The sequence below is a fragment of the Corythoichthys intestinalis genome, chromosome 8 (assembly GCF_030265065.1).
Source record: "Corythoichthys intestinalis isolate RoL2023-P3 chromosome 8, ASM3026506v1, whole genome shotgun sequence".
Classification (NCBI taxonomy): Eukaryota; Metazoa; Chordata; class Actinopteri; order Syngnathiformes; family Syngnathidae; genus Corythoichthys; species Corythoichthys intestinalis.
The window spans coordinates 21,846,598-21,874,175 of record NC_080402.1 but is presented as its reverse complement, the minus strand read 5'-3'; the positions used below and the strand labels follow the sequence as shown (position 1 = coordinate 21,874,175).

The following is a 27,578-nucleotide window of genomic DNA, read 5'->3' as shown; positions in this document are numbered from 1 at the left end:
TGCAGGTTGGACTTTCAGTAGCAAAAAATAGTGGTGTGTTCCCCACCTCCACAACACTGATGTCTTTTTACATTACTTACAGTGGCTGCTGCTGCTGTTGGCCCAAAAATAATGTCCTTCCTCTTCGAAGGGGGAGGAGGAGGCGGCATGTTGTCGACATGTATTTCTCTCGGGGCTGTGAGTGCGTGTGAGTGCGCTTGCGTGGGGATTGGGGGAGTGGTGACAAGTCATCTGCCAATCAAACGTGCGTTTGCGGAGAAAAAATGGACTGGCACAGGGCTAAATGCCAGTAGTCTGAAAATCATGAAAATAATTATATTTGGGGCAATTCTATCCTGACACCTTATGGAAGACAATCTAAATGACCTATATAACAGGTCATTATATAATGCAAATACGGTTGCTTAAAAGTTGGTGGGGACAATTTGAGGATCCTAAAAAGTTGGTAGGGTTGTGTCCCTACCGTCCCTATGCAAACCTACACCCTTGGATTTAGACAGAAATATCCAACCCATAATATGGCCCAAACACAAAAAGGATTGCTTCAATCAAAAAAAAAAAAACATTTCCAATGAAAAATTAAGCGCTCAAATATTTTTTCGCATTGAAAAACTATTTCTATGACTGATTTTTTTTTTTTTTTTTTTGATTGAAGATATTTTTCTTTAGACATTTTCTGTTTGTTTGAATCAACTTATTTTTTGATTGAATAATAAAGACACAAATGTGCTTGCCAAAATATGGGCCAAACGCAAAACAACATTACTTCAATAGAAAAAGTGTAAAAAAAAAAAAAAAAAAAAAAACTTCAATTAAAACAAAAATCAATTAAAGAAAAAAAAATATTTTTTTTAAGTCTTAAATTTATTTTTGCATTCAAACACATTTTTTGATTGAAGTGACTTTTTTAAAAATTGAAAATACATATTTTGATTGAAGCGATTTTCTTTTTTTTAAATTCTATTTTATTTTATTTTACAAAGCAATTTTTTTTGATTGAATAATAAAGACACAAATATACCTCCAAATTTATTTGGATGAATAAAGTCAGCACCTGGGAAAAAGTACCGAAGGGGTTTGGAGTTCTGGGTAAATCATTAAGTGGTAAAACTCTGCCTCGTAGTGGACAAAAGTAACAATTCGCTTCATGGTAATTAGGTTCAATGCAGAGAAAATGGTATTCATAGTTTCCATTTATTGCATAAAATAAAGTACCAATATTATAATTTATTACAAATATTTTTTACTTGGGAAAAAAAAAAAAAAAACAGGATAAATTATGAAAATAAATAATTCTGTGCCGTGTGCCTGTGTCACTAATAAAGGGGGAAAAAAACATCAACATACACAAAAAGCCCGTGTGAAAATACACAACTTACTGCTACACTGCGTTGTGATCATAAAAAAGACAGTTAACACGTATCACTTCAGTTATTTTCTGCACAATGTTCACTGCAACTCATTCAAAACTACACAGTCATGTATTCTTCAGCTCCACAATGAGACACTGCTTATATTGGCAATGTTTTAAATACTGTAAGTCCAGAGGATACAATAAAAAATAGTATTTGGCAATACAAAGTTAATAATACAATATAAAAAAAAAATCATATTTCACACACTGTCTTTTCAAAAAATTATTATTCTTGGGTTAAGCTATATTAATTTGAAATATCAGGACTGCAGTTTCTGTGTCAATCCTTCATTCGCCCTGTCATTTATACATGTGAGCCTGAGTTCATTTCCTCACATGGAATACAATCATTGAGGTGAATATTCTGTTTTAGGTTTCAGCACCCATCATTCCCTTTATAATTTTACAACTCAGTTGATTTTTGGTCAAATAAACAGCCTTAAATTGGATATTAAAAATCTGCCCAAAATGTTACTACATAGAATATAATACACAAATCAGCTTGTGATTTCAGGCACTGAGCCTACACTTATTCCCTTAAGAGGAACAAACATCAACACTGGACAGCATATAGTTTGAATATACTGTGCCATTTTTATAGGGCAGCACCGTGCTCGTTTCTTTGTCCATCCATTATCCTGTTTGATTTCAGCTTTGAAAATAATTCTCATACAGCTTATTGTCAATCATTATGAGTCTGGAATAAATAAGACTCAAAGAGCATGACATAGTTTGAGATTTCTGCCTAAATTAGTATATAAACACTTCCAGTTATAAAACATTTGAAAGATACTTACAGCTTAACAAAATTATCACGAAATATTGACAATTGACCTGAAATGTTGTGACAGTGGTTTTGCTGTTTTTTTGTTTGTTTTTTTTTAAAATTAATTTCTTTACCTAAAGCCAATCGATTTAGTCAACATTCCCCTTTTTGGTCATATGGCTCTCTTTCATTGTTATATAAAGACATCATTGATTAACAAAGTACAAGAATAGTTTTGAAAATACTGTAGCATTCCAATCAACCACATTATCATGCTGGCACCAAAGACATCAATAGGAGAGTGGCACGGAACTCTGAGCAGCTGATTTTGTATATGATGTAATAATCACAGTTCTTGTATCCAGTGCATTATTGTCTATAATGCTGGTTTTCATGGCTAGAGTGCATCCATGAGATGTGGGAGTTTGTAAAGGCAATAAGATTTTTTTTCATACCATACCATGTACAAAACATAATAAAGCAAACAATGCATAATACTTCAATCACATATCACATGCTCCTTCTGACAAGCTTCATGGCATGTTTAAACACTGACATTGTAGGAAGCCACCAAGATTGTCCCCTTGTTATGTTGTTTGTGGCACGGTTTGTTTTGTTGCAGAAGTACTGCCTGGTCATAAAGACCTTCCGTTATCCAATCCAAAATGCCTAATAAAGTAGGCAGAAGGTCTGGTGATGAATCTTGAACTGATAAAGTGCAACCAGCTGAGCAGATTTGGATCACCTTAGGTCACCTTGATAGCTGACTTCTTGTGTACAAAGAGGAATGAAACATAGGGGACGCCAATGAAGGCCCATTTCTCGTTGGGCCAGAACATGATGACTGGACCTCGCTCCGGGGCCTCGCTCGCAACGTCAAAGTAGGCAAAGCAGACGCAACCCAAGTAGGAGGCCAGACAAATGAGGATGTGCCTGCAAAAGTACAACCTTGTGAATCACAACAAGAATTGATAGGCCTATAAACCCAAGCAAAAACACATTTTACCATTTCCTACTGTTTATGATAGGGGCCATGAGTTGGGGCGCAACTCAAACTGGCCATCACAGAACTGTTTCTTACATCTTTTTAGGAATGTTATCATATCAAGTCAACGTTATTTACAAGTTTATAGTGCTGAAGCTATATCACAGAGCTTTGCAGGACACATAACATGTCAATTACCAAAAAGAACACAATCAGCACTAAGAAACGCATTCCTACAGTGGTATGAAAAAGTACCTGAACCTGTTGGAATTTATCACATTTCTGCATAAAATCAACATCAAATGTGATCCGACATTTGTCAAAATCACACAGATGAAAATACAGTGTCTGCTTTAACTAAAACCACCCAAATATTTATAGGTTTTCATATTTGAATGAGGACAGCATGCAAACAATGACAGAAGGGGGATAAATAAGGAAGTGAACCCTCTCCCTAAGGAGACTTAGAGAGCATTTGAAACCAATTTTTACCAAACATTTTAAGTCAGGTGTGTGCCCAATCACTGATGAGAGGTTTAAAGCTGCCCTGGCCACTATAAAACAAACACCTGGTAAGAAATATCTTGATGAGAAGCATTGTCCGATGTGCATCATGGCTCGGTCAAAAGAGCTGTCTGTAGACCTGCGATCAATGATTGTTGATTTGTATAAGGCTGGGAAACGATACAATATCTCTAAAAGTCTGTATGTTCATCAATCGACAGTCAGAGAAGTTGTCTACAAATGGAGAATTTGGCACTATTGCTTCTTTACCAAGGGATGACAGAAGATGCAGCAAATATTTCAGCGCAGAATACTCAGAGAGGTAAAAAAAAAAAGAACCCTAGCGTGTCTGCTAAAGACTTACAGAAATCATTGGCACAGTCCAATATCTCCGTGCACACATCAACTATATGTAAAACTATGGCCAAAAATGGTGTTCATGGGAGGACTCCGCAGAGGAAGCCAGTGCTGTCTAAAAAAAAAAAAAATGTTGCTCGTTTAATGTTCGCAAAAAGGCACTTGGACACTCCATGGACGTTTTGGCAAAAATGATGAAACTTGGGGGTAACACACAACATCATGTGTGGAGGAAAAATGGAACAGCTCACTTATATCAACACCTCATCCCCACCTTGAATCATGGTGGAGGAAGCATCATGATTTGGGGCTGTTTTGCTACCTCAGGGCCTGGACAACTTGCAATCATTAATGGAAGAATGAATTCAAAAGTTTATTAGGATGTTTTGCAGGAAAACATGAGGCCCTCTGTCAGACAGTTGAAGCTAAAAAGAGGATGGCTGCTGCAACAAGACAATGATCCAAAACACAGAAGTAAATCAACTTCAGAATGGTGTCAGAAGAACAAAATATACGTTGTCGAGTGGCCAAGTCAAAGTCCAGACTTGAACCCCATTGAGATGCTGTGGCATGACCTAGAGACCGCGATTCATGCCAGACATCCCAGGAATTTGACTGAATTACAGCAGTTTTGTAGAGAAGAATGGGCCAAGATTAGCCCTGATCGATGTGCCAGACTGATCTGCAGCTAGAGAAAACGTCTGGTTGAAGTTATTGCTGCCAAAAGGGAAGCCACAAAATATTAAATGTGATGGTTCACTTACTTATTTCCCCCCGTCTGTCATTGTTTGCATACTATCCTCATTAAAATATGAAAACCTATAAATGTTTGGGTGGTTTTAGCTAAAGCAGACAATTTTTTTCATCTGTGTGATTTTGACAAAGACCAAACCACATTTGATGGTGATTTTATGCAAAAATGTGAGAAATTCCAAAAGGTTCAGATACGTTTACATACCACGGTACATTGTCTCGTTTGTTTATTTGAAGCAGTTGAAGATGTAATGCCTTTATATCTGAGAGTTTGCCTGTCCATAATGTACAGCACAGTGCGTCATGAAAAAGAAATAAAACAATGCAATAGGACAAATGAGATGTCCATTACCTCTAATTACAAAAAATATAAACATATTCCACATAAAACTGAATTTTGTTCGCAAAATAATTTATAATCAAGCATGATTGCAGAATAGATTGTTAATTTCAAAGCAAAGAGTAATGAAAATCACTCCACTCCAAAATCGAATATATTTGTTTTGCTGTGTTGTGAATGTGAAGTAAGCTTACCAAGCACAGTGTAGGTAGGGAAAGTTGACAGATGACCACATTTCACAGAAAATCCTATCGCTGAGCCAGCAAAGCAGAGCCAGAGCCCACCAAATTCCTGAGATCAGACCCAGCTTGAATACACGAGGGTTTTCACACCTACAGTAAATAAACACTACTGAGAAACACAACAAGTAACGTATTTTTCGGACTATAAGTCGCAGTTTTTTTTTCCCCATAGTTTGGCTATGGGTACGACTTATACTCAGGAGCGACTTATGTGTGAAATTATTAACACAATATTATATCAGTTCACATGTTAGTTTGGTGTTTTGGAATGACACTGATGGTTTGGTAAACTTTTTAGCATGTTCTTTATGCTATAGTTATCTGAATAACTCTTAATAGCTATGTTAATTTAACATACCGGCCACATTCGCATTTGGTTGTTAATGCATCATGTAACATTGTTATATTGTACACTTATTCAGCATGTTGTTCTCTATTGTATTTTTATTTTAAATTGCCTTTCAAGATGACATATCTTTTCTATGTATTGGATTTGATCAAATAAATTTTCCCCCCAAAAATACTCCGGTGCGACTTATATGTTTTTTTCTTCTTCGTTGGGCATTTTATGGCTGCCGCGACTTATACTCAGGTGCGACTTATAGTCCGAAAAATACAATACTGTACACCAAAGCATATACAATACAGTGTCATCTTAATCTCATATAATTTTCATCTCTGATAGAAATGTTCATGTTCAGTATTTAAAAGGAGACTGCACAATATTTACTGCAAATAAATCAAAATCTTAAAATCTAAACAAAACAAAAAAATGGGGCGGGGGGCGCAATTAGTGAAATATTCACCAATTGAAACACTGTATTCAACAAAATGTTAATCAGACAATTTAGCATTATGGTCAGATAGTCTGTTGACTGTGTTTACAAAGAATCATTTGTTTCTAATGCAAAATAGCTCAATTGCTTTCATATAAAGCATTAAAACTGATCACAGCAAAAGCTGTGTATATGTTTAGAAGTAATCAAAAATACCTTCAAATTTGCCTGTGATTTTTCAGTTTATAAAGTAACAAGTCCTGTCAAATCCCAATATCGGTTTCTTGACATTTAAAATGGAAATACTGACTTTTAATTTGTAAATAGACCCTCTTTTTCCATGCAAATCACTGCCTTTCACACTGTTTAAATCATACAGACGTGGGTGGTGTGTTTCAGACAACACTGAGCTTCGTGTTCCCGCTTGACAAATCTCCCAGATGGTCCTGAGGCCTCCCAGCTGTGTGATCTGCTCCAGTTCTACTCACCATACTCGGGTGCTAAAGTGCAAGTTAGCACCCATTTTTCCTTCCATATTTAGAAGAATAGCAAGCTAAACCCTCTGATCTACTTCTCTGCATAGTGAGCATTTGCACCCTGTCATTGACCCTGAGACTAATCCACAATGCTGATGATACTGTACAAAACTATTCTTAGTTGTGTCCTTAAGAATTTGCACGCGCAGAACACACAAACACACACACTGCAGGCTGAACAGTGGAGTAACATGCTACAAGCTTTTCATTGCATTTGCCCTTGTATCATGGAGAAATTGACTAAATTTTGACACACACACATACACACAAAAAAAAAAAACCCCACACAATTAAAATGCACATAAATTTAAAAAAATAAAAAATAAAAAAAATGGATGTAGTTTGCTGTGTTTGTCCTTATCTTATCATGATATGCTTTGGTCCCTGACAAGCTTTGTTTTTGGTGGGGGTAATTCATTGGATAAAAAGAGCCTGAAGGGTCACGTATGTTCTTCTGCTAATTACCAATCAACCTATTATTTCAGAAGGACATCCTGTGTCCTCCCAGATATGAGAGGTTACTCCCGGGCAACAGGAAATACTGAAGAATAGCTGACTTGTGATACTTCCTCCCAAAGGGAAATGCCTTTAAGTGTCCATGGTATGATTTTAAGTGTTATGTCATAAGGAAAACGTCTGCCAAAAGCCAGTCAGCATCATCCATCTCGGCTTTTAGCACATGTCAACCACAAGCTTTTCCTTCCAACGAACCTGATGTGCAAGACACATTATGGGTAGTTCTCAGCTGGATGGATGTAGTGCGCTGACAATCAGGCATGACAAAGGGATGCGAGACGGGAAGAAGGACTTTGGACTTGTTTTGTGGTGAAAATAAGGAACGTGTGACAGTTAAGAGGCATAGATAAGTGCTAAAGAGGCTGGCATGTTTATCTTGGGTGGAGTCTCAAATGAGAAGCTTAAGGGTAGAAAGCGTAGTGACACCAAGATTTCATGAACATTCTACTGACAACATGACGCACAACCCAAAATATAAAAATCATTATAATTAGTTTGACTATTATTAAACATTCTATGAAGATTATTTTTCCACAAAGGGTAAATCAGTGTATTGGGTTTAATAATAATAACGTAATACATTTTATTTTTAGAGCACTTTTACAGATGCTAAAAAAACAGTATTGTTTTACTGTAGTTTCCATGAAGAAACGGAACTGCATAGGCTTTGGCTTCTTTTTTCTGATGCTCAAAACACCAGACTAACTTCTTCTACCTATTTGGCATGATAACATATTTTATTAATCAAACAGAACTGAGAACAGTGGTCAAAGATATTAATGCAATGCAATGGTGTGTAAGTTTGGCTCTGTTCACTTTTCAAAGAAATACACCTCACAGGCATACACAGTAGTCCCGTTTAGAACCTGACCCAACTACATCATTTGTGGAAACAAAGATGAAAAAAAACTCAAGGAGGCCAACAGGAGTACTCAAGAAGCTGCGGGAATTTTCTGCAAGGACCGGCCGAGACAACTATCTCTATTTTTGTTTCTCTTGGCTGCGTGTGGCCCAACGTAAAAAATACAGTGGGGCAAATAAGCATTTAGTCAACCACCAATTGTGCAAGTTCTCTTACTTGCAAACACTAGAGAGGCCTGTAATTGTCAACATGGGTAAACCTCAACCATGAGAGACGGAATGTGGAAAAAAAACAGAAAATCACATTGTTTGATTTTTAAAGAATTTATTTCCCAATTAAGAGTGGAAAATAAGTATTTGGTCACCTACAAACAAGCAAGATTTTTGGCAGTCAAAGAAGTCTAACTTCATCTAACGAGGCTCCATTCGTTACCTGTATTAATGGCACCTGTTTTAACTCATTATCGGTATAAAAGACGCCTGTCCACAATGTCAGTCAGTCACACTCCAAACTCCACTATGGCCAAAACCAAAGAGCTTTCGAAGGACACCAGAGACAAAATTGTAGACCTGCACCAGGCTGGGAAGACTGAATCTGCACTAGGTAAAACACTTAATGTGAAGAAATCAACTGTGGGAGCAATTATTAAAAAATGGAAGACATACAAGACCACTGATAATCTCCCTCGATCTGGGGCTCCATGCAAGATCTCACCCCGTGGCGTCAAAATGATAACAAGAACAGTGAGATAAAAATCCCAGAACCACACGGGGGACCTACTGAATGGCCTACAGAGAGCTGGGATCACAGTAATAGAGGCTAGTGTCAGTAACACAATGCGCCGCCAAGGACTCACATCCTGTACTGCCAGACATGTCCCCCTGCTAAAGAAAGTACACGTCCAGGCCCGTCTGTGGTTCACTAGAGAGCATTTGGATGATCCAGAAGAGGACTGGGAGAATGTATTATGGTCAGATGAAACCAAAATAGAACTTTTTGGTAGAAACACAAGATCTCGTGACCAAATACTTATTTTCCACCATGATTTGCAAATAAATTCTTTAAAAATCAAACAATGTGGTTTTCTGGTTTTTTTTCTTCCACATTCTGTCTGTCATGGTTGAGGTTTATCCATGTTGACAATTACAGGCCTCTCTAATATTTTCAAGTGGGAGAACTCGCACAATTAGTGGTTGATTAAATACTTATTTGTCCCACTGTATATGTTTAAGTGACTGACTACAATGTCACACCTGCCGCACTTTCTGATGTCTTCCACTGCTATTCAGCACATGGTGACAATTGTGAATATTTTTCTCTTGAAAAATGTTGATTGTTTTTATAGAATTTACCTATTATTCACATTATTGCTCTCAGCTAGTCATGACACAGTGGAATGGAATGTTATTTACATCAAAAAGGTTGTCTTGTTTTCCAGTGGATGTGACGCAAGTGAGCGGAAATTAGTCGCACTGTAAAACGCCGGCAAACAACAACACCTCACATACTTAGCAAAGGCAAAAGTCAGATGAAACAAGGCAGCGGGAATTCTGCCCCGACAAAAACAAGCCGTCACCGTGGATGACTGGCACCGACAATAATGTCAAGAATTATGATCAGGTTGAACAATAGAAGACTTGACGTCGGAAGAATGAATGGGGCTGACTCTGGAAGGAAACAGCTTCACAAAACTCCAAATTGTTGCGACGGAGGGAAAGGCTGCAGATTAGAAACGTTCTTGTTATGTGCTTTCAGGGACATTCTTTACCAGTATATGCTTCTATAACGACTTTGGGAAAACAAGACAATCGACAGGGCTAGTACAAAAGGTCAAATGGGTAAGAGTTAATGTACTGCTGACTACATGTTGACACTGCGCCTTGTTTGCCCTCTTGACAATAAACACACACAAACAATCTGAAAGAACTACTGTACTGTACAGCCATAGGGATAAGTGTTGTATACCGTATGCTACTTTCCAATGGCTTCCAAGTCAGAAACTGATGTTCACTTTTTAAAGCTGCCAAGAGAATAAAACAAAAGTACGCTCTTAGTAGCTATAAGAGCTGTGCAACTGATATGCAACCAGACCAGGGTGTACCCTTATCCAAAGTCAGCTAGAATAGGCTCTTGCTCTGTCAACACAAATGTTTTCATGGGAAACTGGTTTCAGTGTTTACACTTGGTTTAAAACCGTCCACTTCATGTTTGCCTTTTAAAACACTATAATGATGAAACTCTGTCCAGGTTTCCAGGGAGAGGTGGGGTGTTATTTTTAGTGGCCCTGAGAACCTGCCAATATCTAGAATCATATCCAATTGGTTTGGGACTTGTAATAAAAAAAAACAACAGCTTGCACAGGAAAATCAGAATATAAAAAAAAAGATATATTTTTGCCACCATTTATTTTCTGTCCTTTTTGAGTTCTTTATTGGCAGGCACAGAATTTACCCGATTGCCACAAGATTTGCAAACATGTTACAGCCATTCATTTTTGCACTAATGGAGACGTTCTTTAGGAATGTTCACTGTGTTTTAATGAGGTGATGATTATGTAAAACAGTAGCTCAGAACACAGCTATTCATTTCTTTGACATTGTGTGAGCCTAGTGTATACACTTCTCTGTACACAAAATGGCGAGCAGTGCTTGAGTCGTGCCAGTCATATTTATGACATCGTTCTTCATTATCACGCATTGGATCGATATGGCAGTAAAGCACGGCAGCAATGCTCTTTTTTTTCTTTCCTTTTTTTCCCCCAGCAGGGTCCTCGCTTCCCTCGACCTATGCAACTCTACTGCTGGTTTGTTTTGAATATCCTTCAAAATAATACAGCAAAAAATGGGCATGCCCAAGCACAACAAAGTGCACCCTTGAAATTAAAGTGGCACACTGACCAGTACTTCATAGAAGGTTGTTGTCTTGTAGCTATTCATGACTCCAAATACATTTAGCACAAGTGTTTCAAATACCAGCGAACAACTGACCTTTTAAGCTCGGTGATGAGCAGCACGGTGCATGGGATGCCCAGAGTCATGAGCGACAAGGAGTTTATGACAGGTTTAACAAAGGCCAATCCTGTAGTGATCCCTGAAAGGATGCCGATGACTACTTTGAACCTCGACCTAGAGCGAAGAGCAAACAGTATATTTCAGGATAACAGTTGTTTAGCCCACTTGAAAACAACACTCAACACTGTTTGTTAAATAATGTCAGGGTGGCTTAAAATCCTTCCAAGGTGAAGTAAAATTTAACAATATAGAGCTGATGGGAAAATAACAGAAACCAGAATGGCTGTGTGACAATGGAAAGAGAAGTAAGGACACGTGATTCTGCTTTTACTAGAGTCAGCTATCTTAGACTGGCCTATTATTAAACTGGAGGTGTGACAGCAGTCGATACATCTTGTGACAGAATAGTGAGCATAGGCCATATAGCTGCTTGATATCCTAAATAATCCTAAAAAAAATTAGATGTGTCAAAATAGAAAAAAACAAAACAAAAAAAAAACTGTTCGCTAATTCCAGATATCCAGGGGTAGCAACACATTTAATCTAGGACTGTCAAACGTTTAAAATTTTTAATCGAGTTAATCACAGCTTAAAAATTAATTAATCGTAATTGATCAAAATTCAAACCATCTCTAAAATATGCCATATTTCTCTGTAAATTATTGTTGGAATGGAGAGAAAGGTAAAGTAGTGATTGAAAATACACCACAAGGTGTCAATAGCGAGTTTTAAATTAATTAGAGATCGAGCCAAGGCAAAGTCTGAGTAAATTTGCTGTGTATTTTGCATAGCTATTTTGATTGGGAATGCCAGTTCTCTTTGCACTGAGCGCTTTTCTTTATTTTTTTGAGAGATAGGAATATTATTTTTGTTGCACTTTCACTAAATGATACTGTAGCGACTTAACTTTTCAGCCCAAATGCATGATGGGAAGTTGGGCAACCATGACTGTCAGTGGTGGCTGCAAATGGTATACCCATATCGTCGGTGTTGTGTTCAATTAAGAGTGTTAAGAAAAAGGTCATCTCCTGCTCTGTCCAAATGCATGATCCGAAGTTGGGCAACCATGACTGTCAGTGGTGGCTGCAAATGGTATAAAATATGTTCTGCGTTGTATTCAATTAAGCATGTTTAGAAAAAGATAGTCTGATTGTCGATGAACGCCTGTGTCCACTCGCATTTCTCTGCCTTTTTGCTCCCAATGTGCTAAAACGGCGTCATTGTAAACTGTTTGAGGCGACACATGAACGGGTCATTCTGTGCATGCGTTAATTGCGTCAAATATATTAGCATGATTAATTCAAAAAATTAATTACCGCCCGTTAACGCGACAAATTTGACAGCCCTAATTTAAACATCAGTTTAAAGCATCTAGAGGTGATTAATCGACCATCATGACATCCATACCGATCTCTTCTGAAAATCCTGGGTAAGTATCTTTTTGGGAACCACATAGCGATGGCACACATGAGCACCCATAAAATGGCCAACTCATCCAGCATCTGGCCCAGGAAGCTGAGGGTAGCGTGGAAATATGTTGAGCCAATACCTAGTGTAAAGAGGAGGGAGGGACGCGCTCATTAGAATAGTGAAGGGTGACAGTACAGCCAGATGAGAGGTGTTGTAAGGACTGCACTTTTCTAAACAGTTTCTATCATCTCTTCCCAAAGCAGTTTAGAAATAGACCATCTGATTTGTCAAGGGCACTTACAAGGAACGCAGCTTGTCATATATTTCTTTTGTTTCAAATAAAGGGACTTTTGTAGACTCAGTTTATGTATCCCATAAAACAAACAAAAAAACAGAACGGATTGTGTCTGCCTGGCAAACAGGCAGATGCTATACATTTCAAACATAAAACTGCCCCAAACCCCCCCCAACACACACACACAAAGCTTTTTGGTTTACCCTACCTCTTTTTGACCTCAGTAAGGCAACCCTTGGGGAAATGGAAAAGGGGGTTACTGTCGGTTAAAATCAACACTGAAGTAACAAGGCATCGTAATGCCTCTCGTACTTTGTTACATACAGAGGCACTATTTAAGACTGAAGACTACTGAGTCGAATCAAATGAAATCAAAGCCTCTTTCATTCAGCCATGGAATAAGCCAAGTTATTATAGAAGGGTTGAATGATTGAGGATAGCCTGTAGCTCCAATAAGACTACGTCAATGACTAGAACTGGTATGTAACTCATCTCTACATAGCAACCAATGTGCTATACATGTCTCAGTCCTGTTCTGTAAAACATGGCTAAGTATACACCTGACTCTCGAGCCCATCTTAGCCATGTGATTAGTTTTCTGTTTTTGTCTAGGTTGCGCAGTACAACATGTTTAAGCAACAAGTAGACAGTAACGATGTGATTGTCATGAAACAATGAGTTAACTACATATCTTATTGAGTTTACATGTGATTAGCAATATGGTTAATTTTGTGTTGCACTTGATTGGACATTGTTTGGTTGCTTGTAAACCAAATGTAAATTTACATATTATTTTTGGCAATATCTGAACTACCAGGACATTGACTGGAACAAGCTGTGCTAAATAGAGGAGGTTTCTTTTTATATTTTTCCATACTATCTTATTAATTCACCTGTTGATTGTTACAAAAGAATTCATTTGTGTCCCGTAACCTTTATTGTATCATTTTCTGTCATAAAAATATCTTTTTTTTATTATTATTATTTTTTTTTACATTTGCAATCATTCTTTTTAAGGAAACGGGGAAACAGTTGTTTTGGAAACGATTAAGTCATATATGTATATATATATTTTTAAGTTTATCACAAACTCAGTTATTTTCCCAAAATATTGAAACAAGATCATATTACATCATATGAACTATTGTCTTTAAAAATGACTACAAGCTTGAAAAACAATAACCTCCTTTCCTTACTATCAACTGTTTGTATTTACTGGAAATCCGCTGCAAACCTACAATAACCAGGTTATTGTGTCATGTGCTGTCATGAGTTGAAGCCTCATTGTAAACAGCTGGTTTGATATTGCATGTTTAAACTGCCATTTCTATGTAGAAAAACCGGAGTGTTATTTCTCCACAGCTACTGAGTTGACGAGTGTCACAGAAAATGGGTCAGCATCACATAATAAAGAATCATGTCAGTCAAGCCAACTTACCCACCACGACCAGCAGGGTCCAAATGAGGTAAATCCCACTGTTGAAATGTGTTGCATATTGGCGAAACAAGCACATTAATATGGGAGGCAAAACAAAAAACAAAATGTTGCTGATCTGAAATGACAAACAAAGGGAAACCTATGAGAAAAGAAACACACAGGCAGATGTTTTCCAGCGTGGGGAGCAGCAAGGACCTCTACACTAAAAATGTGTAACTTGATGCTGCAGCTCAAACGGTAAACATCAAGTTTTGAAAGCGGCAGAAATTCAATACAAAGAAAAACTAAGCCAGAAACGTGACAGTTGTTAATGGCAAGCCGAGCTGCGTTAAATATGCAGGGAAAATAGCACTGTTATGACTTAAAGTGCACACTGACCGTGTTGTAAAATTCAGCGATGCTCGGGTAAATAAGGTAATTGCCTTCACACCAATCCACATCGGAGCTGCCAGCCTGCAAGTGGTCCCAGAAAATAAGATTAACGTCACTCATGTCTGGACTAGTTGCGCTCAAAGAGAGACAACAGTGTTGTCGTCACGCTACGTAAAACAAAAACACGCGAGATGAAATTGTAATGGTTCCTCGTCGATCTCAAAAGAATTCATAAAAGTGGCGAGCGCGTTGCACATCAGATGGTGCGAAGATTTTCGAGACTAGACTGACAAGAGACTCAGCGCTGTGCTCGACGTAAACGTCAACGTCATCGCGTTGTCACTTGCGCTGTCTACCACCTAAGAGTGCCAGTCAAATTGTGAGAGTTCCCTCCTACACACACCATTTTTGTTTTCGGGCATGAAAACATCGTCTAAAAAAATTAACTACAGCAATAAATTGCTAAGCTCTTGCATCTGTAACAGTCTGTCACCTACAAAAACAACAATAAAGATCCTCGTTAACTAAAATGTTTACCAATACATTTTTGCTCGTAATTTATTGTAACATTCTTAATATATTCAATTACTTGTTTATATATTAGGTAGATAATTGAAGCAAAACTTTAACATCACACTTTATGCGGGCTATCACGTCATATATTCTAATAACTGTCGTTTTCAACCATAAATACATGATAAATACATGAACGTCACGTTTACATAAAAGATAAATGAACTCGTCTTTGAAAATGTTTATTAATGATAACTATATAATACATATTGCAAACTTTGCTTTTCCATCACGAGCGAGTTAGCATTACGGTGTTTTATTCGTGTCATTCAAATACACTATAAAAAAAGAGGAATCTGACATATCGCGAGAATTTAGGCCTACGTGAGATCCCGTGGCGGACATCCGGTCTCTTTTTCGTGGCGGACCGTCGTTGGGCCGGTTTGGCAAAATGAAGGTACGACATTTGTGCAAATGTATGTTTTTAGGAAACACATTTCCCAAAAATATTACTACATACGCAAAGCGATAATTGTAAAGAATCAAGCGGTCCTAATAATTGCATTTATAGTACTTAAGTCGCTGAGGATGGGCTTTGATTGTATCGCCAGCTAGCATCGTCAGGACGTTATCGAGTATAGAAACATGGCGGCTCACATACAGAAATGTGCACTCATTTGAAGTCGCTTTTGACGAACACACGTCTCATTTCACTGCTGTTAGCGATGATAGAAGTCGACCATGTGGCTCTTTTCATTATTCTGGCGTTGATTTAAATTAGTTCGGAACTAGTAGACGTCTAATCCATTTGTCTGAGGGCTGATAGTCATTCAAATCTTGGACTTTTATCGCCGTTTAATAGCAGTCAGTGAGTCAACTATGTATTCAAACGATGTACTCGGGGTCTAATTACGCGGCAAAGTTGGAATCACTTTAACAAATTTTATAGCACGAGCAGCGAAGCAGCTAGGAAGGCCTTCCTGCATGAGCTTTCCATAAGAAACAATTGAGGTCCACAACGCGGCATGCTAGTAACTAATTAAACTTATGAAGGTTTCCATATAAGATTTAAAATGGGAATCTCCACCAAATACAACTGTCCAGTTTTGTAGATGAAGTAGGTTCTCGTCAAGTTGTCCTTTGTACGAGTATCTCATGTAATGATGCGAATACATTGTTGCTTTGCAGCTAAACATCTCATTCCCAGCTACTGGCTGCCAGAAACTCATTGAAGTGGACGATGAACGCAAGCTCCGTACCTTCTATGAGAAGCGCATGGCCACTGAGGTGGCTGCTGACCCCCTGGGAGATGAATGGAAGGTAAGTTGATATGATCGTCACTTAAATTGTTTATTTTGAAATATCAGCAAATATGGCACACCAGCGGAACCTTTTTGCTTGCACTGGTCTGTAGTCATTAAGGTGGGACAGAGTGTTGCCAAAGGAATTGTAGAGGACTCGCCAGATACGACCAGACCAAAAGAGTGGCTGGTTGAAACGAGAGTTCTCTCACATGCTTAATATACCGTATTGGCCTGAATATAAGACGGCCCTGATTATAAGACAACCCCCTCTTCTTCAAGATTCAAGTTAAAAAAAAAAAAAAAAAAAAAAGACTTTTTGAACACCAAATTAATTTTTATACAGAAAATAATTACAGTGCATCTGAAACAAATAATTATAACAATATATTCGAGAGAGAAAGCATGTTAATTTGCCTCATTCAAATCTTAATATCTGAACATTAAAATATATAAACTAAAGTGCAATCACATTCGTAAATGAATGGCTTCTGTTTTTTTTTTAAATGTAAGTAAACCAATCTATTGTGAGAAAACAACAAAATTGCAATAACTGCATTAACCATCAAAGTGTGGTCTAACTTACTGTGGTCTTGAAACAAATCTGAATATGGAAAAACATTGCAATAAAATAATGCAAACTTGAGAATAGCTGAGATCTGTCATAGCTAGAGATGTGATGCCGATCGATCGGGTCCGATCACGTCATTTTCAAAGTATCGGAATTGGGGGGGAAAATATCGGCCATGCCTTTTTTTAATATATATATATTTTAATTAAATCGTTTTCTAATTGTATTTAACGTTAGACATAATATGTTACTTATCCAGAGTCTTTAGTTTAGGCTTAAGGTAGGGTTATCAAATTTCTCCCAATAACGGCGGTGATTAATTTTTTAAAAAATGTATCACGTTAAAATATTCAACGCAATTAATGCGTGCGCTGCACGACCCACTCACGCATTGTCGCGCGCCATCTGTAATGGTGGCGTTTTGCCTATATAGAGAGCTAAAAGGCAGCGTAAAATGAGTAGAGTGAATTTTGGCAGCCTTTGGAGCCCTATTTTAATTGGCTAAAGCCTTACAATCCCTCTCCCTTCGATTACAAACATCATGGGAAGCAATGTGGGGAAGCAAGGTAGCAATTGATCATTTTCTTAACACCTTATGTTATATCCCATCGCAGAGAAGATATATGGATTGGTAGCACTACGCAGTCATGGTTCCACTTGTCATGGTTCCACTTCCCATCATGCATTTGAGCATGGCCTTCAGTATCATTTACTGAAAGCTCAACAAATACACTAGATGGCAATATTTAGTCACACTATACAAAGTCACAAGTCTTTCTATCCGTGGATCCCTCACAGAAAGAATGTTAATAATGTAAATGCCATCTTGACAATTTATTGTCATAATAAACAAATACAGTATTTATGTACTGTATGTTGAATGTATATATTCGTCAGAGTTTTATTCTTTTTTTTCTTAATGCATTGCCAAAATGTATATGATCGGGAAAAATTATCGGGAATGATTGGAATTGGGAGCAAAAAAAAGCAATCGGATCGGGAAATATCTGGATCGGCAAATACTCAAACTAAAACGATCGGTTTTGGATCGGGAGCAAAAAAACATGATCGGAACAACCCTAGTCATAACAACATTACTCAAGTTCAGCATTCGCTTCAATGATATCTAACGCGTGTCGCTAACGGGTATAATGTCTAGATCCCGAATATAAGACGACTCCCACTTTTTCAGTCTTATTTCAATGCAAAAACCACTGTCTTACATTTGGGCCAATACGGTAAATGAATTATTAGAAACCAAACCATTGAGATTGGTGGGATTCTTCTATATTTTCTGTAGTATCAGAACCTTCATGTCTCTGGTTTTCTTTGCCCACCACCCTCACTTTTCCCTTACTTTTGTTCTAAGGGTTACGTGGTGCGCATCAGCGGAGGCAATGACAAACAGGGCTTCCCCATGAAGCAGGGTGTGCTTACGCACGGCCGTGTGCGCCTGCTGCTCAGCAAGGGCCACTCCTGCTACCGCCCCCGCAGGACTGGCGAGCGCAAGCGCAAATCTGTCCGCGGCTGCATCGTAGACGCCAACCTCAGCGTTCTCAACTTGGTCATTGTCAAGAAAGGTAACATTTAAGCTGTCATTTGTTGAGAAAGTGTCCCAGTATGGTGATTTTGGTGGTTTTGAGGGTTGTTCATGGCACACCAAGCGGAACCTTTTTGCTTGCACTGGTCTGTAGTCATTAAGGTGGGACAGAGTGTTGCCAAAGGAACTGTAGAGGACTCGCCAGATACGACCGGACCTAAACAGTGGCTGGTTGAAACGAGAGTTCTCTCACATTGACAGCAAATGTTAATCCACACTTTCAATGCTGAATAATTACTGGAGAATCTTTAATCTACTTTTTTCATCCGCTACCACCAGGCGAGAAGGATATCCCCGGGCTGACCGACAGCACCGTTCCCCGTCGCCTCGGTCCTAAAAGGGCCAGCAAAATCCGCAAACTCTTCAACTTGGCCAAGGAGGATGACGTTCGACAATATGTTGTGAGGAGACCCCTGACCAAGGAAGGTATGTCTTCAGTAACCATTTGGACAGTGACTCGAGCTCATCAGTAACTCAACAACTCTCACTTTTAATTTGATATAAACATGCACTCATGTTGTCGGTCTTTTCAGGCAAGAAGCAGAGGTCCAAGGCTCCCAGAATCCAGAGACTGGTGACCCCTCGTGTGCTGCAGCATAAACGCCGCCGTATTTCCCTCAAGAGGCAGCGCACCCAGAAGAACAAAGAGGAGGCGTCAGAGTACGCCAAGTTGCTGGCTAAGAGGATGAAGGTAATGTCTCTTTTCGTGGATCACCTATTTCTAGAGTATATTTGCTATGGTTCCTCTAGACACCGTGCCAAATTAGTGTCTGAGCCGTATGATGTATTTAGGCTTTACATTTCAATAAGATGTAAGAAAATATCAGGTGATTTTTTAAAAAAACAAAACAAATTTCACTACATGCATTTTCTCGGCATCACCAGGAAGCCAAAGAGAAGCGCCAGGAACAGATCGCCAAGAGGCGCCGCCTTTCTTCTCTCAGGGCATCCCAATCCAAGTCTGAGTCCAGCCAAAAGTGAACTTAGTCAAATAAAATGTTTGGTCTAAATCCACTTGTTTGGTCATTTTCAGAAGTTTTCACAGTTAAATGTATACAATTTCAAGCAAACATGTTAATGTTTAGAACACACAGGTTAATGTTAAAATAAAGTTTGTCCCAATATAATTAAAGCTATGAGGTTGGTTTCACTTTGCAGCATTTATCAAATACAAATGTTAAAATGAAACCACACCATGTTGCAGTGTTCATTAGTGATGGGTCCGTGAGACCTCATGAAGCATGTCGACAGTGACACACTGTGTTGACACCGTGTGGATACTGTCATTGAATACTGCCACCTGCTGGACATAAAAAATCCCTACGGGCAACCCACTTGACAGACTGACACTGAATTGATGACAGCATGTAAAATCAATCTTTGCATTCGTATTGCATATCTTTATGTGAACATACATTATGTGAAAATTTAAGAAATGAATGGGTGAATGAGGATGCTTGTGGACTTTTCTGATATTTTAACAATAGTTTTTTTTTTTTTAATGTTTAAAATTTGGTTGTTCCTTTTTATTTTTTAAACAAGCAATTACACCTGCTGTGGACAACACACACTCCCAGGAAACCAATGATGCCGGCATGCACAAGAATTTCTCGGCCAGTTGAAAGAGGTTTGGATAAGATGTCCAGTATTGAAGAAAATCTGCATTGCGTGCCATGTTCATCTCAGCCATGCATCGTTGCACTTTTGCAATTTCATCTACAGTTGCATTGCCTCCCTGACTCCCCACTTTGTCATCTAAGTGCTACCATAGCCCACCAGGGGAAAAAAAAAATGAAGTGGACAATAAATAGCTTAATTGCCAATTTCTAATTATCAAAAAAGCTACTGTGGGTAAGTAAAGGAATGACTCTATACCTGTGTTTATCTTGGGATTATAAGAAACTTCATTCTCATGCTTAGCCCAATAATGCTTCAGCATTGAGGAGGTGGCTACTGTTTGTCTTTGACAGCTTGAAAGTACAAATGCGACATTTCACCTGCAAAAACGTTAATATAACCAGTATTTTTGAAGCCGCGCTGTTGAGACACGATCCGTTCAACACGTTCACACCAGGACTCGGACCCGCGCGCACGACGCCTTGAGGATTATAGACGAGTGCTTTGACCACTAAACTAGCAGGTTATATGCCAACTGACCCTCTTGAAGACATGAAAAGGGATGATGTTATACTTGTATAGCGCTTTTCCACCTTTCAAAGCGCTTTACACTACATTGCCATATTTCCACGCGCCGTAAACGACGGCCCTGTGTGTACCCGTCACACTAATGAACTGAGTTACCTTAAAATTGTATTTTGATTGGAAGGTGACAAGTGCGTTTTCCCTGTGTTACGCCCATTTCCACAGTATGTAGACAACGAGGAAGTAACAGATGTGGATTGTTTCAGCAGCTCCGTCGCGTTGACAGACGCGCTTCCTTTTGAACCAGTTTGCCGCGTCATGACTGTCGAAACAGTTGGATGAGTTCATGCATCGGTCACGTGATTTTCTTCTAGCGATACGCGCACCGACGCAGGGATGTCTCCATGAGCTCGGCGCGCGCGCCGGCGCATTACTGTCGCTGGACCCATCACTAGTGTTCATGACAACTTTTCCGCAAGCAGCACCATTTCCCTTAAATACCTGCAACATGAAGCTATTAACAGAATCCCAAAATTCGACAAATAAGGTCCTAATGAAACCCTTTCACATTTGTAAAAACAAAAAAAGTCAAAATGAATATAATAAGCGCTCTGATATCTATAACCCTTGCTAAATCCTGTTTTTTCCTCATGGAACCTGCAGATGCATTTGTTGACTTGCATCCATTTTTATTCCCCAAAGAGAATTGTAAAAATTCTGAATTAGTCTCAAAATCATGAAATTTTAGGTGTATCAAATGTGATACGTTTGGCAATAAAGGGTTATGCCAATGGTGCCCAAGTCCGGTCCTTGAGATCACCTAGCCACCCTATTTTCAGTGTCTCCCTCCAACACACCTGAAATAATCGGCATCGTTATCAGGCTCCTGCAGAGCATTTCATTCAGGTGTGTTAAAGGAGGGAGACATGGAAAACAGGTAGGATAGGTGATCTTGAGGACTTGGGCACCCCTGCCCTATAAGTTCAATTTTAAGGGGTGCAATTAGAAAATTGTAAACATTCCCACTGTATGACTGCTAGGTACTCAAAGGGCATTTGTGCATCATATTCAACCGGACTAGAGTGTGGAGCAGATTCATTGAAGAATTTTCAAAAAATTCAAATTTATTGGTCACTCAGGAATAAGTAAGTACATGACAATATCTGCACTGTCAAATAGTGGCAACGTACAAGATCAAAAGCAGATCTATTGTTACAGCTCTGGGATCGTTGAGCCCAATCAATTACATAGAACAACCATTTAGTGAAACCCTTCAACTCTGCCCATTCCTTTTCCTGACAATTGGGTTGACCGGCTTACAATCACGGAAATGCTAGCTGGTCTTCTTGCTCGCCAGTTAGAACTTGTATGTGGACTATTTTTGGCAACCTTGTGTGGAGTTTGGGTTGCCACTGGTACCTTTGTACTAATGCCTACACCTCTATCTGGTTTGGAGCAGCTTTGTGGGGCAACTCTCAAGTTGTAGAGTTGCGTAAAGTTGAAAATCGCAGATCCAATCTGCTGTTGTACTAGTGGAGGGAGCTGCTCCAAGCTCCATGTCAGGGCCATCCAGCTCGTCTGCAGGATACGAAGCTGACCGGAAGATGTGGAGAGAGCAGCCATGATCTGAAATTCCAAGAAACTGGTGTAATTAACCTGTTACTGGACAATATGCCTATCAATTTAAAACCACCGAACAAATCACCAAGAGGTCATAAAGCGCCATCTGCTGGACCTGATTTTTAAATATTGTGGAAATTTTTTCTAGTGAGGAAAAATTGTCCTCCCCTAAAAATATATTACACTATAGTAGTGCAGAATCTCTCCATGGAGTCCTGTATGATTTTTCATATTCAAATCTCAGTAAACACCTGCGCAGACTGCATTTTGGCTCCAGCCAGCTGGATGGTTCTCCTGCACAGCGTAATGGAAAGTGTCACCAGTCGCACAGAGTATTTTCTGCCGAATGAATCATCCTCAGAATCCTCCACTAAGACATCCTCTTCCTCTATAAACTCGACAATTCATTTCCAGTTTAGGACTAGGCAACCATTATGTACATTTGCTTCATACTCTCTCGGTCACTTACTTTTTTCCTCTTCTAGAGGTGGTAGCATTCGGTCCACAAGAGCTTCAGTTATGTTCAGTGCAGAAGCCAGTCCCATGCTGGATACACTTATGGCCCTTCCCATCAATGATCGGTCACCCGGCTGCTGTGCACTCGCCATGATACACATAACTGCATGCTGCACAGAGTCCACGGTTCCGTGTGCTGCAATGCTTACCGCATCCTGCATCTCCATCACCTTACTTCTGAGGCCAGCCACAAGCTTGGAAGGAAACATCAAAGTGGGAAGTACCAACACATGAGACAAAGTAGTCACATTGGCCAATATCACTCAAAATTGTCTTTAGTGTCCTCATCATGTCAGTAGAACAATTACATTTTAAGTCATATACTGTGTGCATATATATGTGGCCAAGGATATGCACACATAGCAGTGAAATGATCAATATTTATATAAAACTTTCATGTGCTAATTAAATGCTCTTAGCCAAATTAATGAAGTCAAAGGAAGTGACCTGTAAATGTTCTAAAATGAACAAAAAGTGACCTGTAAACACGCCCCCCCCCCCCCCACACACACACACACACACACACACATTCGAAAGACTGGTTGCAAATGCTCTGGTTTCAAATGAACATTCATTCGTCCCTCCCAGTTTAAAAGGATTGGGCGTCTAGGGCCGTCAATGGCAGCCATTGAGTTAGCAGAGAAACCATTATGGTGGAAGAGTTTGGTAACAACTCGTTTGTTCTTTTTTTTAAACATCGACACCTTTTTAAAATGATACAGTGATACCTCGCTACCTCGCGCTTCAAACTTTGTGCCCTCAGTCAATCGCGGTCAATTTTTTTTTCCCCCGATGAAAAATACTGATGATCTGTCCAGAGCCGATCGCAAATTCTCCCTCCCTCTCCCTGCTCTTTGTTCGTCAGGCAGTACACTAGAGTTGCTTATTAAAGTTAACGAGGATTGACAAGTTTTGGTTTGATCTTGCCAGAGACACTAACTTCAACGTGCATGTTTCAATCATCGTTTAACTAATTTAACAGTTGCTGTGGCAGCTCACTGTGTGTAAGTGAGCAGCTTAAACAGATTTGAGTGGACTCTGAAGCATTTAATAAAGCCAAGCATTTTTCTACTACTTTATTCTTTTTTTAAAAACAATAATTCGGTGGGACAGTAACATGTTTAAAACATTTTAAGTGACTAAAAACCATTTATTTGAAAAAAAAAATATATATATATATATATATATATGCATTTTTTAATGATACTTTTTGGGAAAAAGTGAAAACATGTCATATGTATGTCTTTTCAATGATAAATCTGAATAAATACATTGAACACACACAACAAAACTACTACTACTATATCACGGTTTCTTAACGCAGCGGGTTCTGGTCCCCATTAACCGCAAAAAACAAGGGATCACCATCGATTTTTTGCAGGAGCATATCGATAACCTTTTGGGATACAAAGTATCACAATATATCATTTCGATATTTTGTCACACCCCTAGTATATACACTACAAGGGGCGTAGGTTTGCATAGGGACAGTAGGGACATGACACTACCAACTTTTCAGGATGCTCAAATTGTCCCCACCAACTTTTAGGCAACCTTATTTGCGTTATATAATGACTTCAGTTTTATAGGTTGTTTAGATTGTCTTCCCATATGTTGTAAGGATAGAGCTTACCCTACCTTTATTAAGTGAATTACTTTCATTATGTCCAGACTTACATTTACCCCTTCTCACTTGCTGAACATGTCGGTCCATTTTTTCCCCTCAAACGCATGTTTGATTGGCTGATGACTAGAACCCCCACATTCACACAATACTGACAGAAATACACGTCCACATGCCGACTCCTTGCCCCCTTTGAAGAGGAGGGGTATTAGGTTTTTTCGGCCAGCAGCAGAAGCCACTGTAAGTAATGTAAAACGACGTCAATGTTGTGGAGGTGGGGAACACACCACTACTTTTTCAACTGAAAGTCCGACCTGCAGAAGAGTTAGCATAACATTAAACTGTGTGAACTTGCCAACCTGTAAAACGATTAGAAAGCTGCTTAGTCTTCCTGTATGTTTTCAACTGTTAAGGTTAATTCAACAGCGCATTTTGTGCATTTATTCATTAAAATTTATTTTCTACATTAAGAAAAAATAATTTGCAGCCTATACACATTTTTTAAAAAAAATTTAAAATCTCACCCCCCCCCCCCCAAAAAACAAAAACAAAAACAGAACCACTTTAACTTTCCTTTAAATCAAGCAAGCATTTTGAAAAAACGACTTTGTCCCATGAAAATAATTTTAACTTATTTCATTTTTATGTCGAAACCAGCTATTTTTGAGAAATGTACCCAATCTGTTTGGTCTAATTAATGTCCCGTCCCCAAAAGGTGTACATGCAGGTTATGCCGTTATAGCGTCCCTACCAATGTTGAGACCAAACCTACGCCTGTGATACACTATTATGTAGTCACCTGGTCTGATGATGTTTGCAGTACAGGGAACGTTGCCTCCAACCAGTCCAAAGTTTTACAGGCAACATCATTGGCAAGGGAAACTTATAAGGAGATGCAAAGGACAGAGAGGTCAGTAGTATTTATATGTTAAGTAAAATGAGACCATCATTACGATTTTGCGGACGATGAAATTTAAAGCAAGGACAGCAGTGATATGGGGGAAACCATTTTTATTTTCCAACTTAAGCAGGGGTGAAAGTGGGCCAGAACGGTCAGGAATGCAGTTCAGGTATAAGATTCAGGGCCGGAATGCTGTTCCGGTACATGGTGCTTTGATTCCGAAAATATGACTGCAACTGTCAAAACGCTATGTAAAAAAAAAAAAAAAAATGCTACGCTGCCACAAATGCATTTCATCTCCAAGAAAAAAAATGATCTACCAACATCAGATTTACATACACAAGTGTTAACAACAGTCATAATAAAGTGCTTGTGTAGTGTCATCCGTTTCCAACAGTATTTTTTATTTATTTTATTCCACGAACGGCATGGAGGTTTCCCCAGCTTCTGCAGTTATCCGAGTCTGACGATGATGAGTCACGTCAATGCGCGAATACGCGCAGCAAAGCAAAACGCCTGGACTCATTTATCCGTTCAACTGGCTGTCATACTGACATGTGATCAGCAAAGATGGCTAGCACTGATTGGTTCAAATGTGCATGTTTTCTGGAACAGCAAAAACAAAAAAACAAAAAAAATGATGTGACAAAAAAAGGGCAATGCAACTTAAAATGGATCAAATCTAAGAGCAATGAAAGACTTGAAGAGGCTCATTTATCATATTTAGTTTCATTTGCTCTGATGGGGAGGTTCAGAACATCTTAGCTGTCAATGTGCTCTTTGAAATTTGTTCATTAATGTTAGGCTACTTATTAATTTCCTTATGATTTAAAAAAAAAAAAAAAAAGTACTCATTTTTGTAGTCATTTTTCTGAATGTATGTTACTCATCTTTGTCATTTAAAAGAATGTTTACATTAACTTCAATTTTAATATTCCTCCTATGTTCTTAAGTAATTAAAATTGAGATTTGGCATTTAGTATGTGAGGAAATGAGGGAAAATAAAAATTAGGAGCTGGAGGTTGGGGTTATACATGTTTTTGTTAACTTTTATTTTGCAAATCATTGAAAATAATACAATTTTGAATGAAAATACGTTTTTGTATGTGTTATAGAAATAGCTGAGCTAAAATAGTTTTCTTTGCATTTCAGTAGTTTAAGAGGTTTGACCCCCGCCCACACACACACACAAATGAAAGAATAAAATAAAAATAAAATACAAATTCTGGCTTCAACCTTCGTGTCGGGGAGTTCCGGCAAGAAATTCTAGCCACTTTCACCCCTCAACTTAAGTGATAAATTTGTATCAGTAATTCAGCATTTACAATTTTTCTTGCACGTGTTTTTAGGTGCCCACCTTGCGGGTTGAGTTTGGTGATGGCAGGTGACACGCGATGACTAACCACCGAGGCCAACTGCTTTACGCTACTCTCCAGACCCTCACACACCGACCCGAAACCAGGATTGCCACTTTTGGCGTCCCCGTACAGATCTAACAGGTTGGTGAATGCTGAGCGCACCAGGGGCAGCTGGGCCACTCTGGCAGCAGCGTTCTGCGACACACAAATAAAGGGAAATATAAAACACCCGTACGGACATTTAGAAATAACGAGGTTTATAATCATGACATTTGCTGTAGTGAAGTTATCTAAAGAGTTTCATCCTAATAATAACGCTGAGACGGGAAGGCTTTAATCACAGTAAATTGCGCTCACCTGCTTGCTCAGTGACATGTCCTCGCCGCGAACTAAAATCCCAAAAGGAACAACATGTGAAAATAACAATATGTTTGGGTACCCATTAATTAAACCAAACGAAAACGGAGATTAGTCACAAACTTACCGTATTTTAAACAGCATTTATGGGAACAGTTCAGGTGACATGTTTCGGCGAAGAGCCGAAAATTGGGATCACGTTAAACGCTAATCTCGCGATATGTGCACCTAGGCGTTATTTAGTAATTGTAGGCCGAACTAGTGAAGACATTTAAGAGATTGATACGCAAATGTAATGGCTGTTTAGTGCAAATGCAACGTGAAGAAAATTATCATAATTTGTTAGGATGGAGAATCAACAATTATAAAACCTGAAAGTTTGTCACATCTTCGTTTGGTTCCCATTGACAGAGCAAATAGTGGTGGCTCACTGAAATCCTTCATGCATATGTGATCGGCCAGCAAATATGCTTTATTTCTCCACTTTACCCCTCGTCA

General features: G+C 38.8%; 3 protein-coding genes across 7 annotated transcripts; 1 reads left to right on the top strand and 2 right to left on the bottom strand.

The window, feature by feature from the left end:
* Window positions 1-1,252: 1,252 nt before the first annotated feature.
* acer2 (alkaline ceramidase 2) lies at window positions 1,253-14,912 on the bottom strand. The gene is made up of 6 exons (XM_057844602.1): window positions 14,584-14,912; window positions 14,206-14,320; window positions 12,470-12,611; window positions 11,039-11,176; window positions 5,314-5,451; window positions 1,253-3,113 (listed from the first exon to the last, which is right to left on the bottom strand). Exons 1-6 carry the CDS (start codon window positions 14,695-14,697, stop codon window positions 2,927-2,929), a joined length of 834 nt encoding a protein of 277 aa, XP_057700585.1. The 5' UTR covers window positions 14,698-14,912; the 3' UTR covers window positions 1,253-2,926.
* Window positions 14,913-15,460: 548 nt separating this feature from the next.
* rps6 (ribosomal protein S6) lies at window positions 15,461-19,572 on the top strand. The gene is made up of 6 exons (XM_057843565.1): window positions 15,461-15,547; window positions 16,279-16,410; window positions 18,332-18,542; window positions 18,842-18,988; window positions 19,096-19,253; window positions 19,448-19,572. Exons 1-6 carry the CDS (start codon window positions 15,542-15,544, stop codon window positions 19,541-19,543), a joined length of 750 nt encoding a protein of 249 aa, XP_057699548.1. The 5' UTR covers window positions 15,461-15,541; the 3' UTR covers window positions 19,544-19,572.
* Window positions 19,573-21,838: 2,266 nt separating this feature from the next.
* LOC130920778 (perilipin-2-like) lies at window positions 21,839-27,372 on the bottom strand. Of its 5 annotated transcripts, none has more exons than XM_057844233.1 (8): window positions 27,208-27,372; window positions 27,081-27,112; window positions 26,723-26,918; window positions 25,264-25,346; window positions 22,990-23,034; window positions 22,794-22,917; window positions 22,576-22,712; window positions 21,839-22,330 (listed from the first exon to the last, which is right to left on the bottom strand). In XM_057844233.1, exons 2-8 carry the CDS (start codon window positions 27,096-27,098, stop codon window positions 21,965-21,967), a joined length of 969 nt encoding a protein of 322 aa, XP_057700216.1. In that variant the 5' UTR covers window positions 27,099-27,112; window positions 27,208-27,372; the 3' UTR covers window positions 21,839-21,964. The 5 variants fall into 5 exon arrangements, with proteins under 5 accessions (XP_057700216.1, XP_057700217.1, XP_057700215.1 ...); XM_057844234.1 differs by having other exon boundaries at window positions 22,794-22,914; window positions 27,208-27,369; XM_057844232.1 differs by having other exon boundaries at window positions 22,794-23,034; window positions 27,208-27,346.
* Between the last annotated feature and the right edge of the window lie 206 nt (window positions 27,373-27,578).

Excerpts from the sequence above, each read along its gene's own strand:
- acer2 (XM_057844602.1), bottom strand. The coding sequence starts at position 14,697 with ATGAGTGACGTTAATCTTATTTTCTGGGACCACTTGCAGGCTGGCAGC. Across the intron at positions 14,321-14,583 it reads TCGCTGAATTTTACAACACG|ATCAGCAACATTTTGTTTTT; the intron begins GTCAGTGTGCAC and ends TTGTCATTTCAG. Across the intron at positions 12,612-14,205 it reads GACCCTGCTGGTCGTGGTGG|GTATTGGCTCAACATATTTC; the intron begins GTAAGTTGGCTT and ends TCTTTACACTAG.
- rps6 (XM_057843565.1), top strand. Across the intron at positions 18,989-19,095 it reads GAGACCCCTGACCAAGGAAG|GCAAGAAGCAGAGGTCCAAG; the intron begins GTATGTCTTCAG and ends CGGTCTTTTCAG. Across the intron at positions 19,254-19,447 it reads TGCTGGCTAAGAGGATGAAG|GAAGCCAAAGAGAAGCGCCA; the intron begins GTAATGTCTCTT and ends CGGCATCACCAG.
- LOC130920778 (XM_057844232.1), bottom strand. Across the intron at positions 23,035-25,263 it reads TGCAAACATCATCAGACCAG|CTTGTGGCTGGCCTCAGAAG; the intron begins GTGACTACATAA and ends TTTCCTTCCAAG. Across the intron at positions 22,331-22,575 it reads CCAAAATGCAGTCTGCGCAG|ATCATGGCTGCTCTCTCCAC; the intron begins GTGTTTACTGAG and ends TTGGAATTTCAG.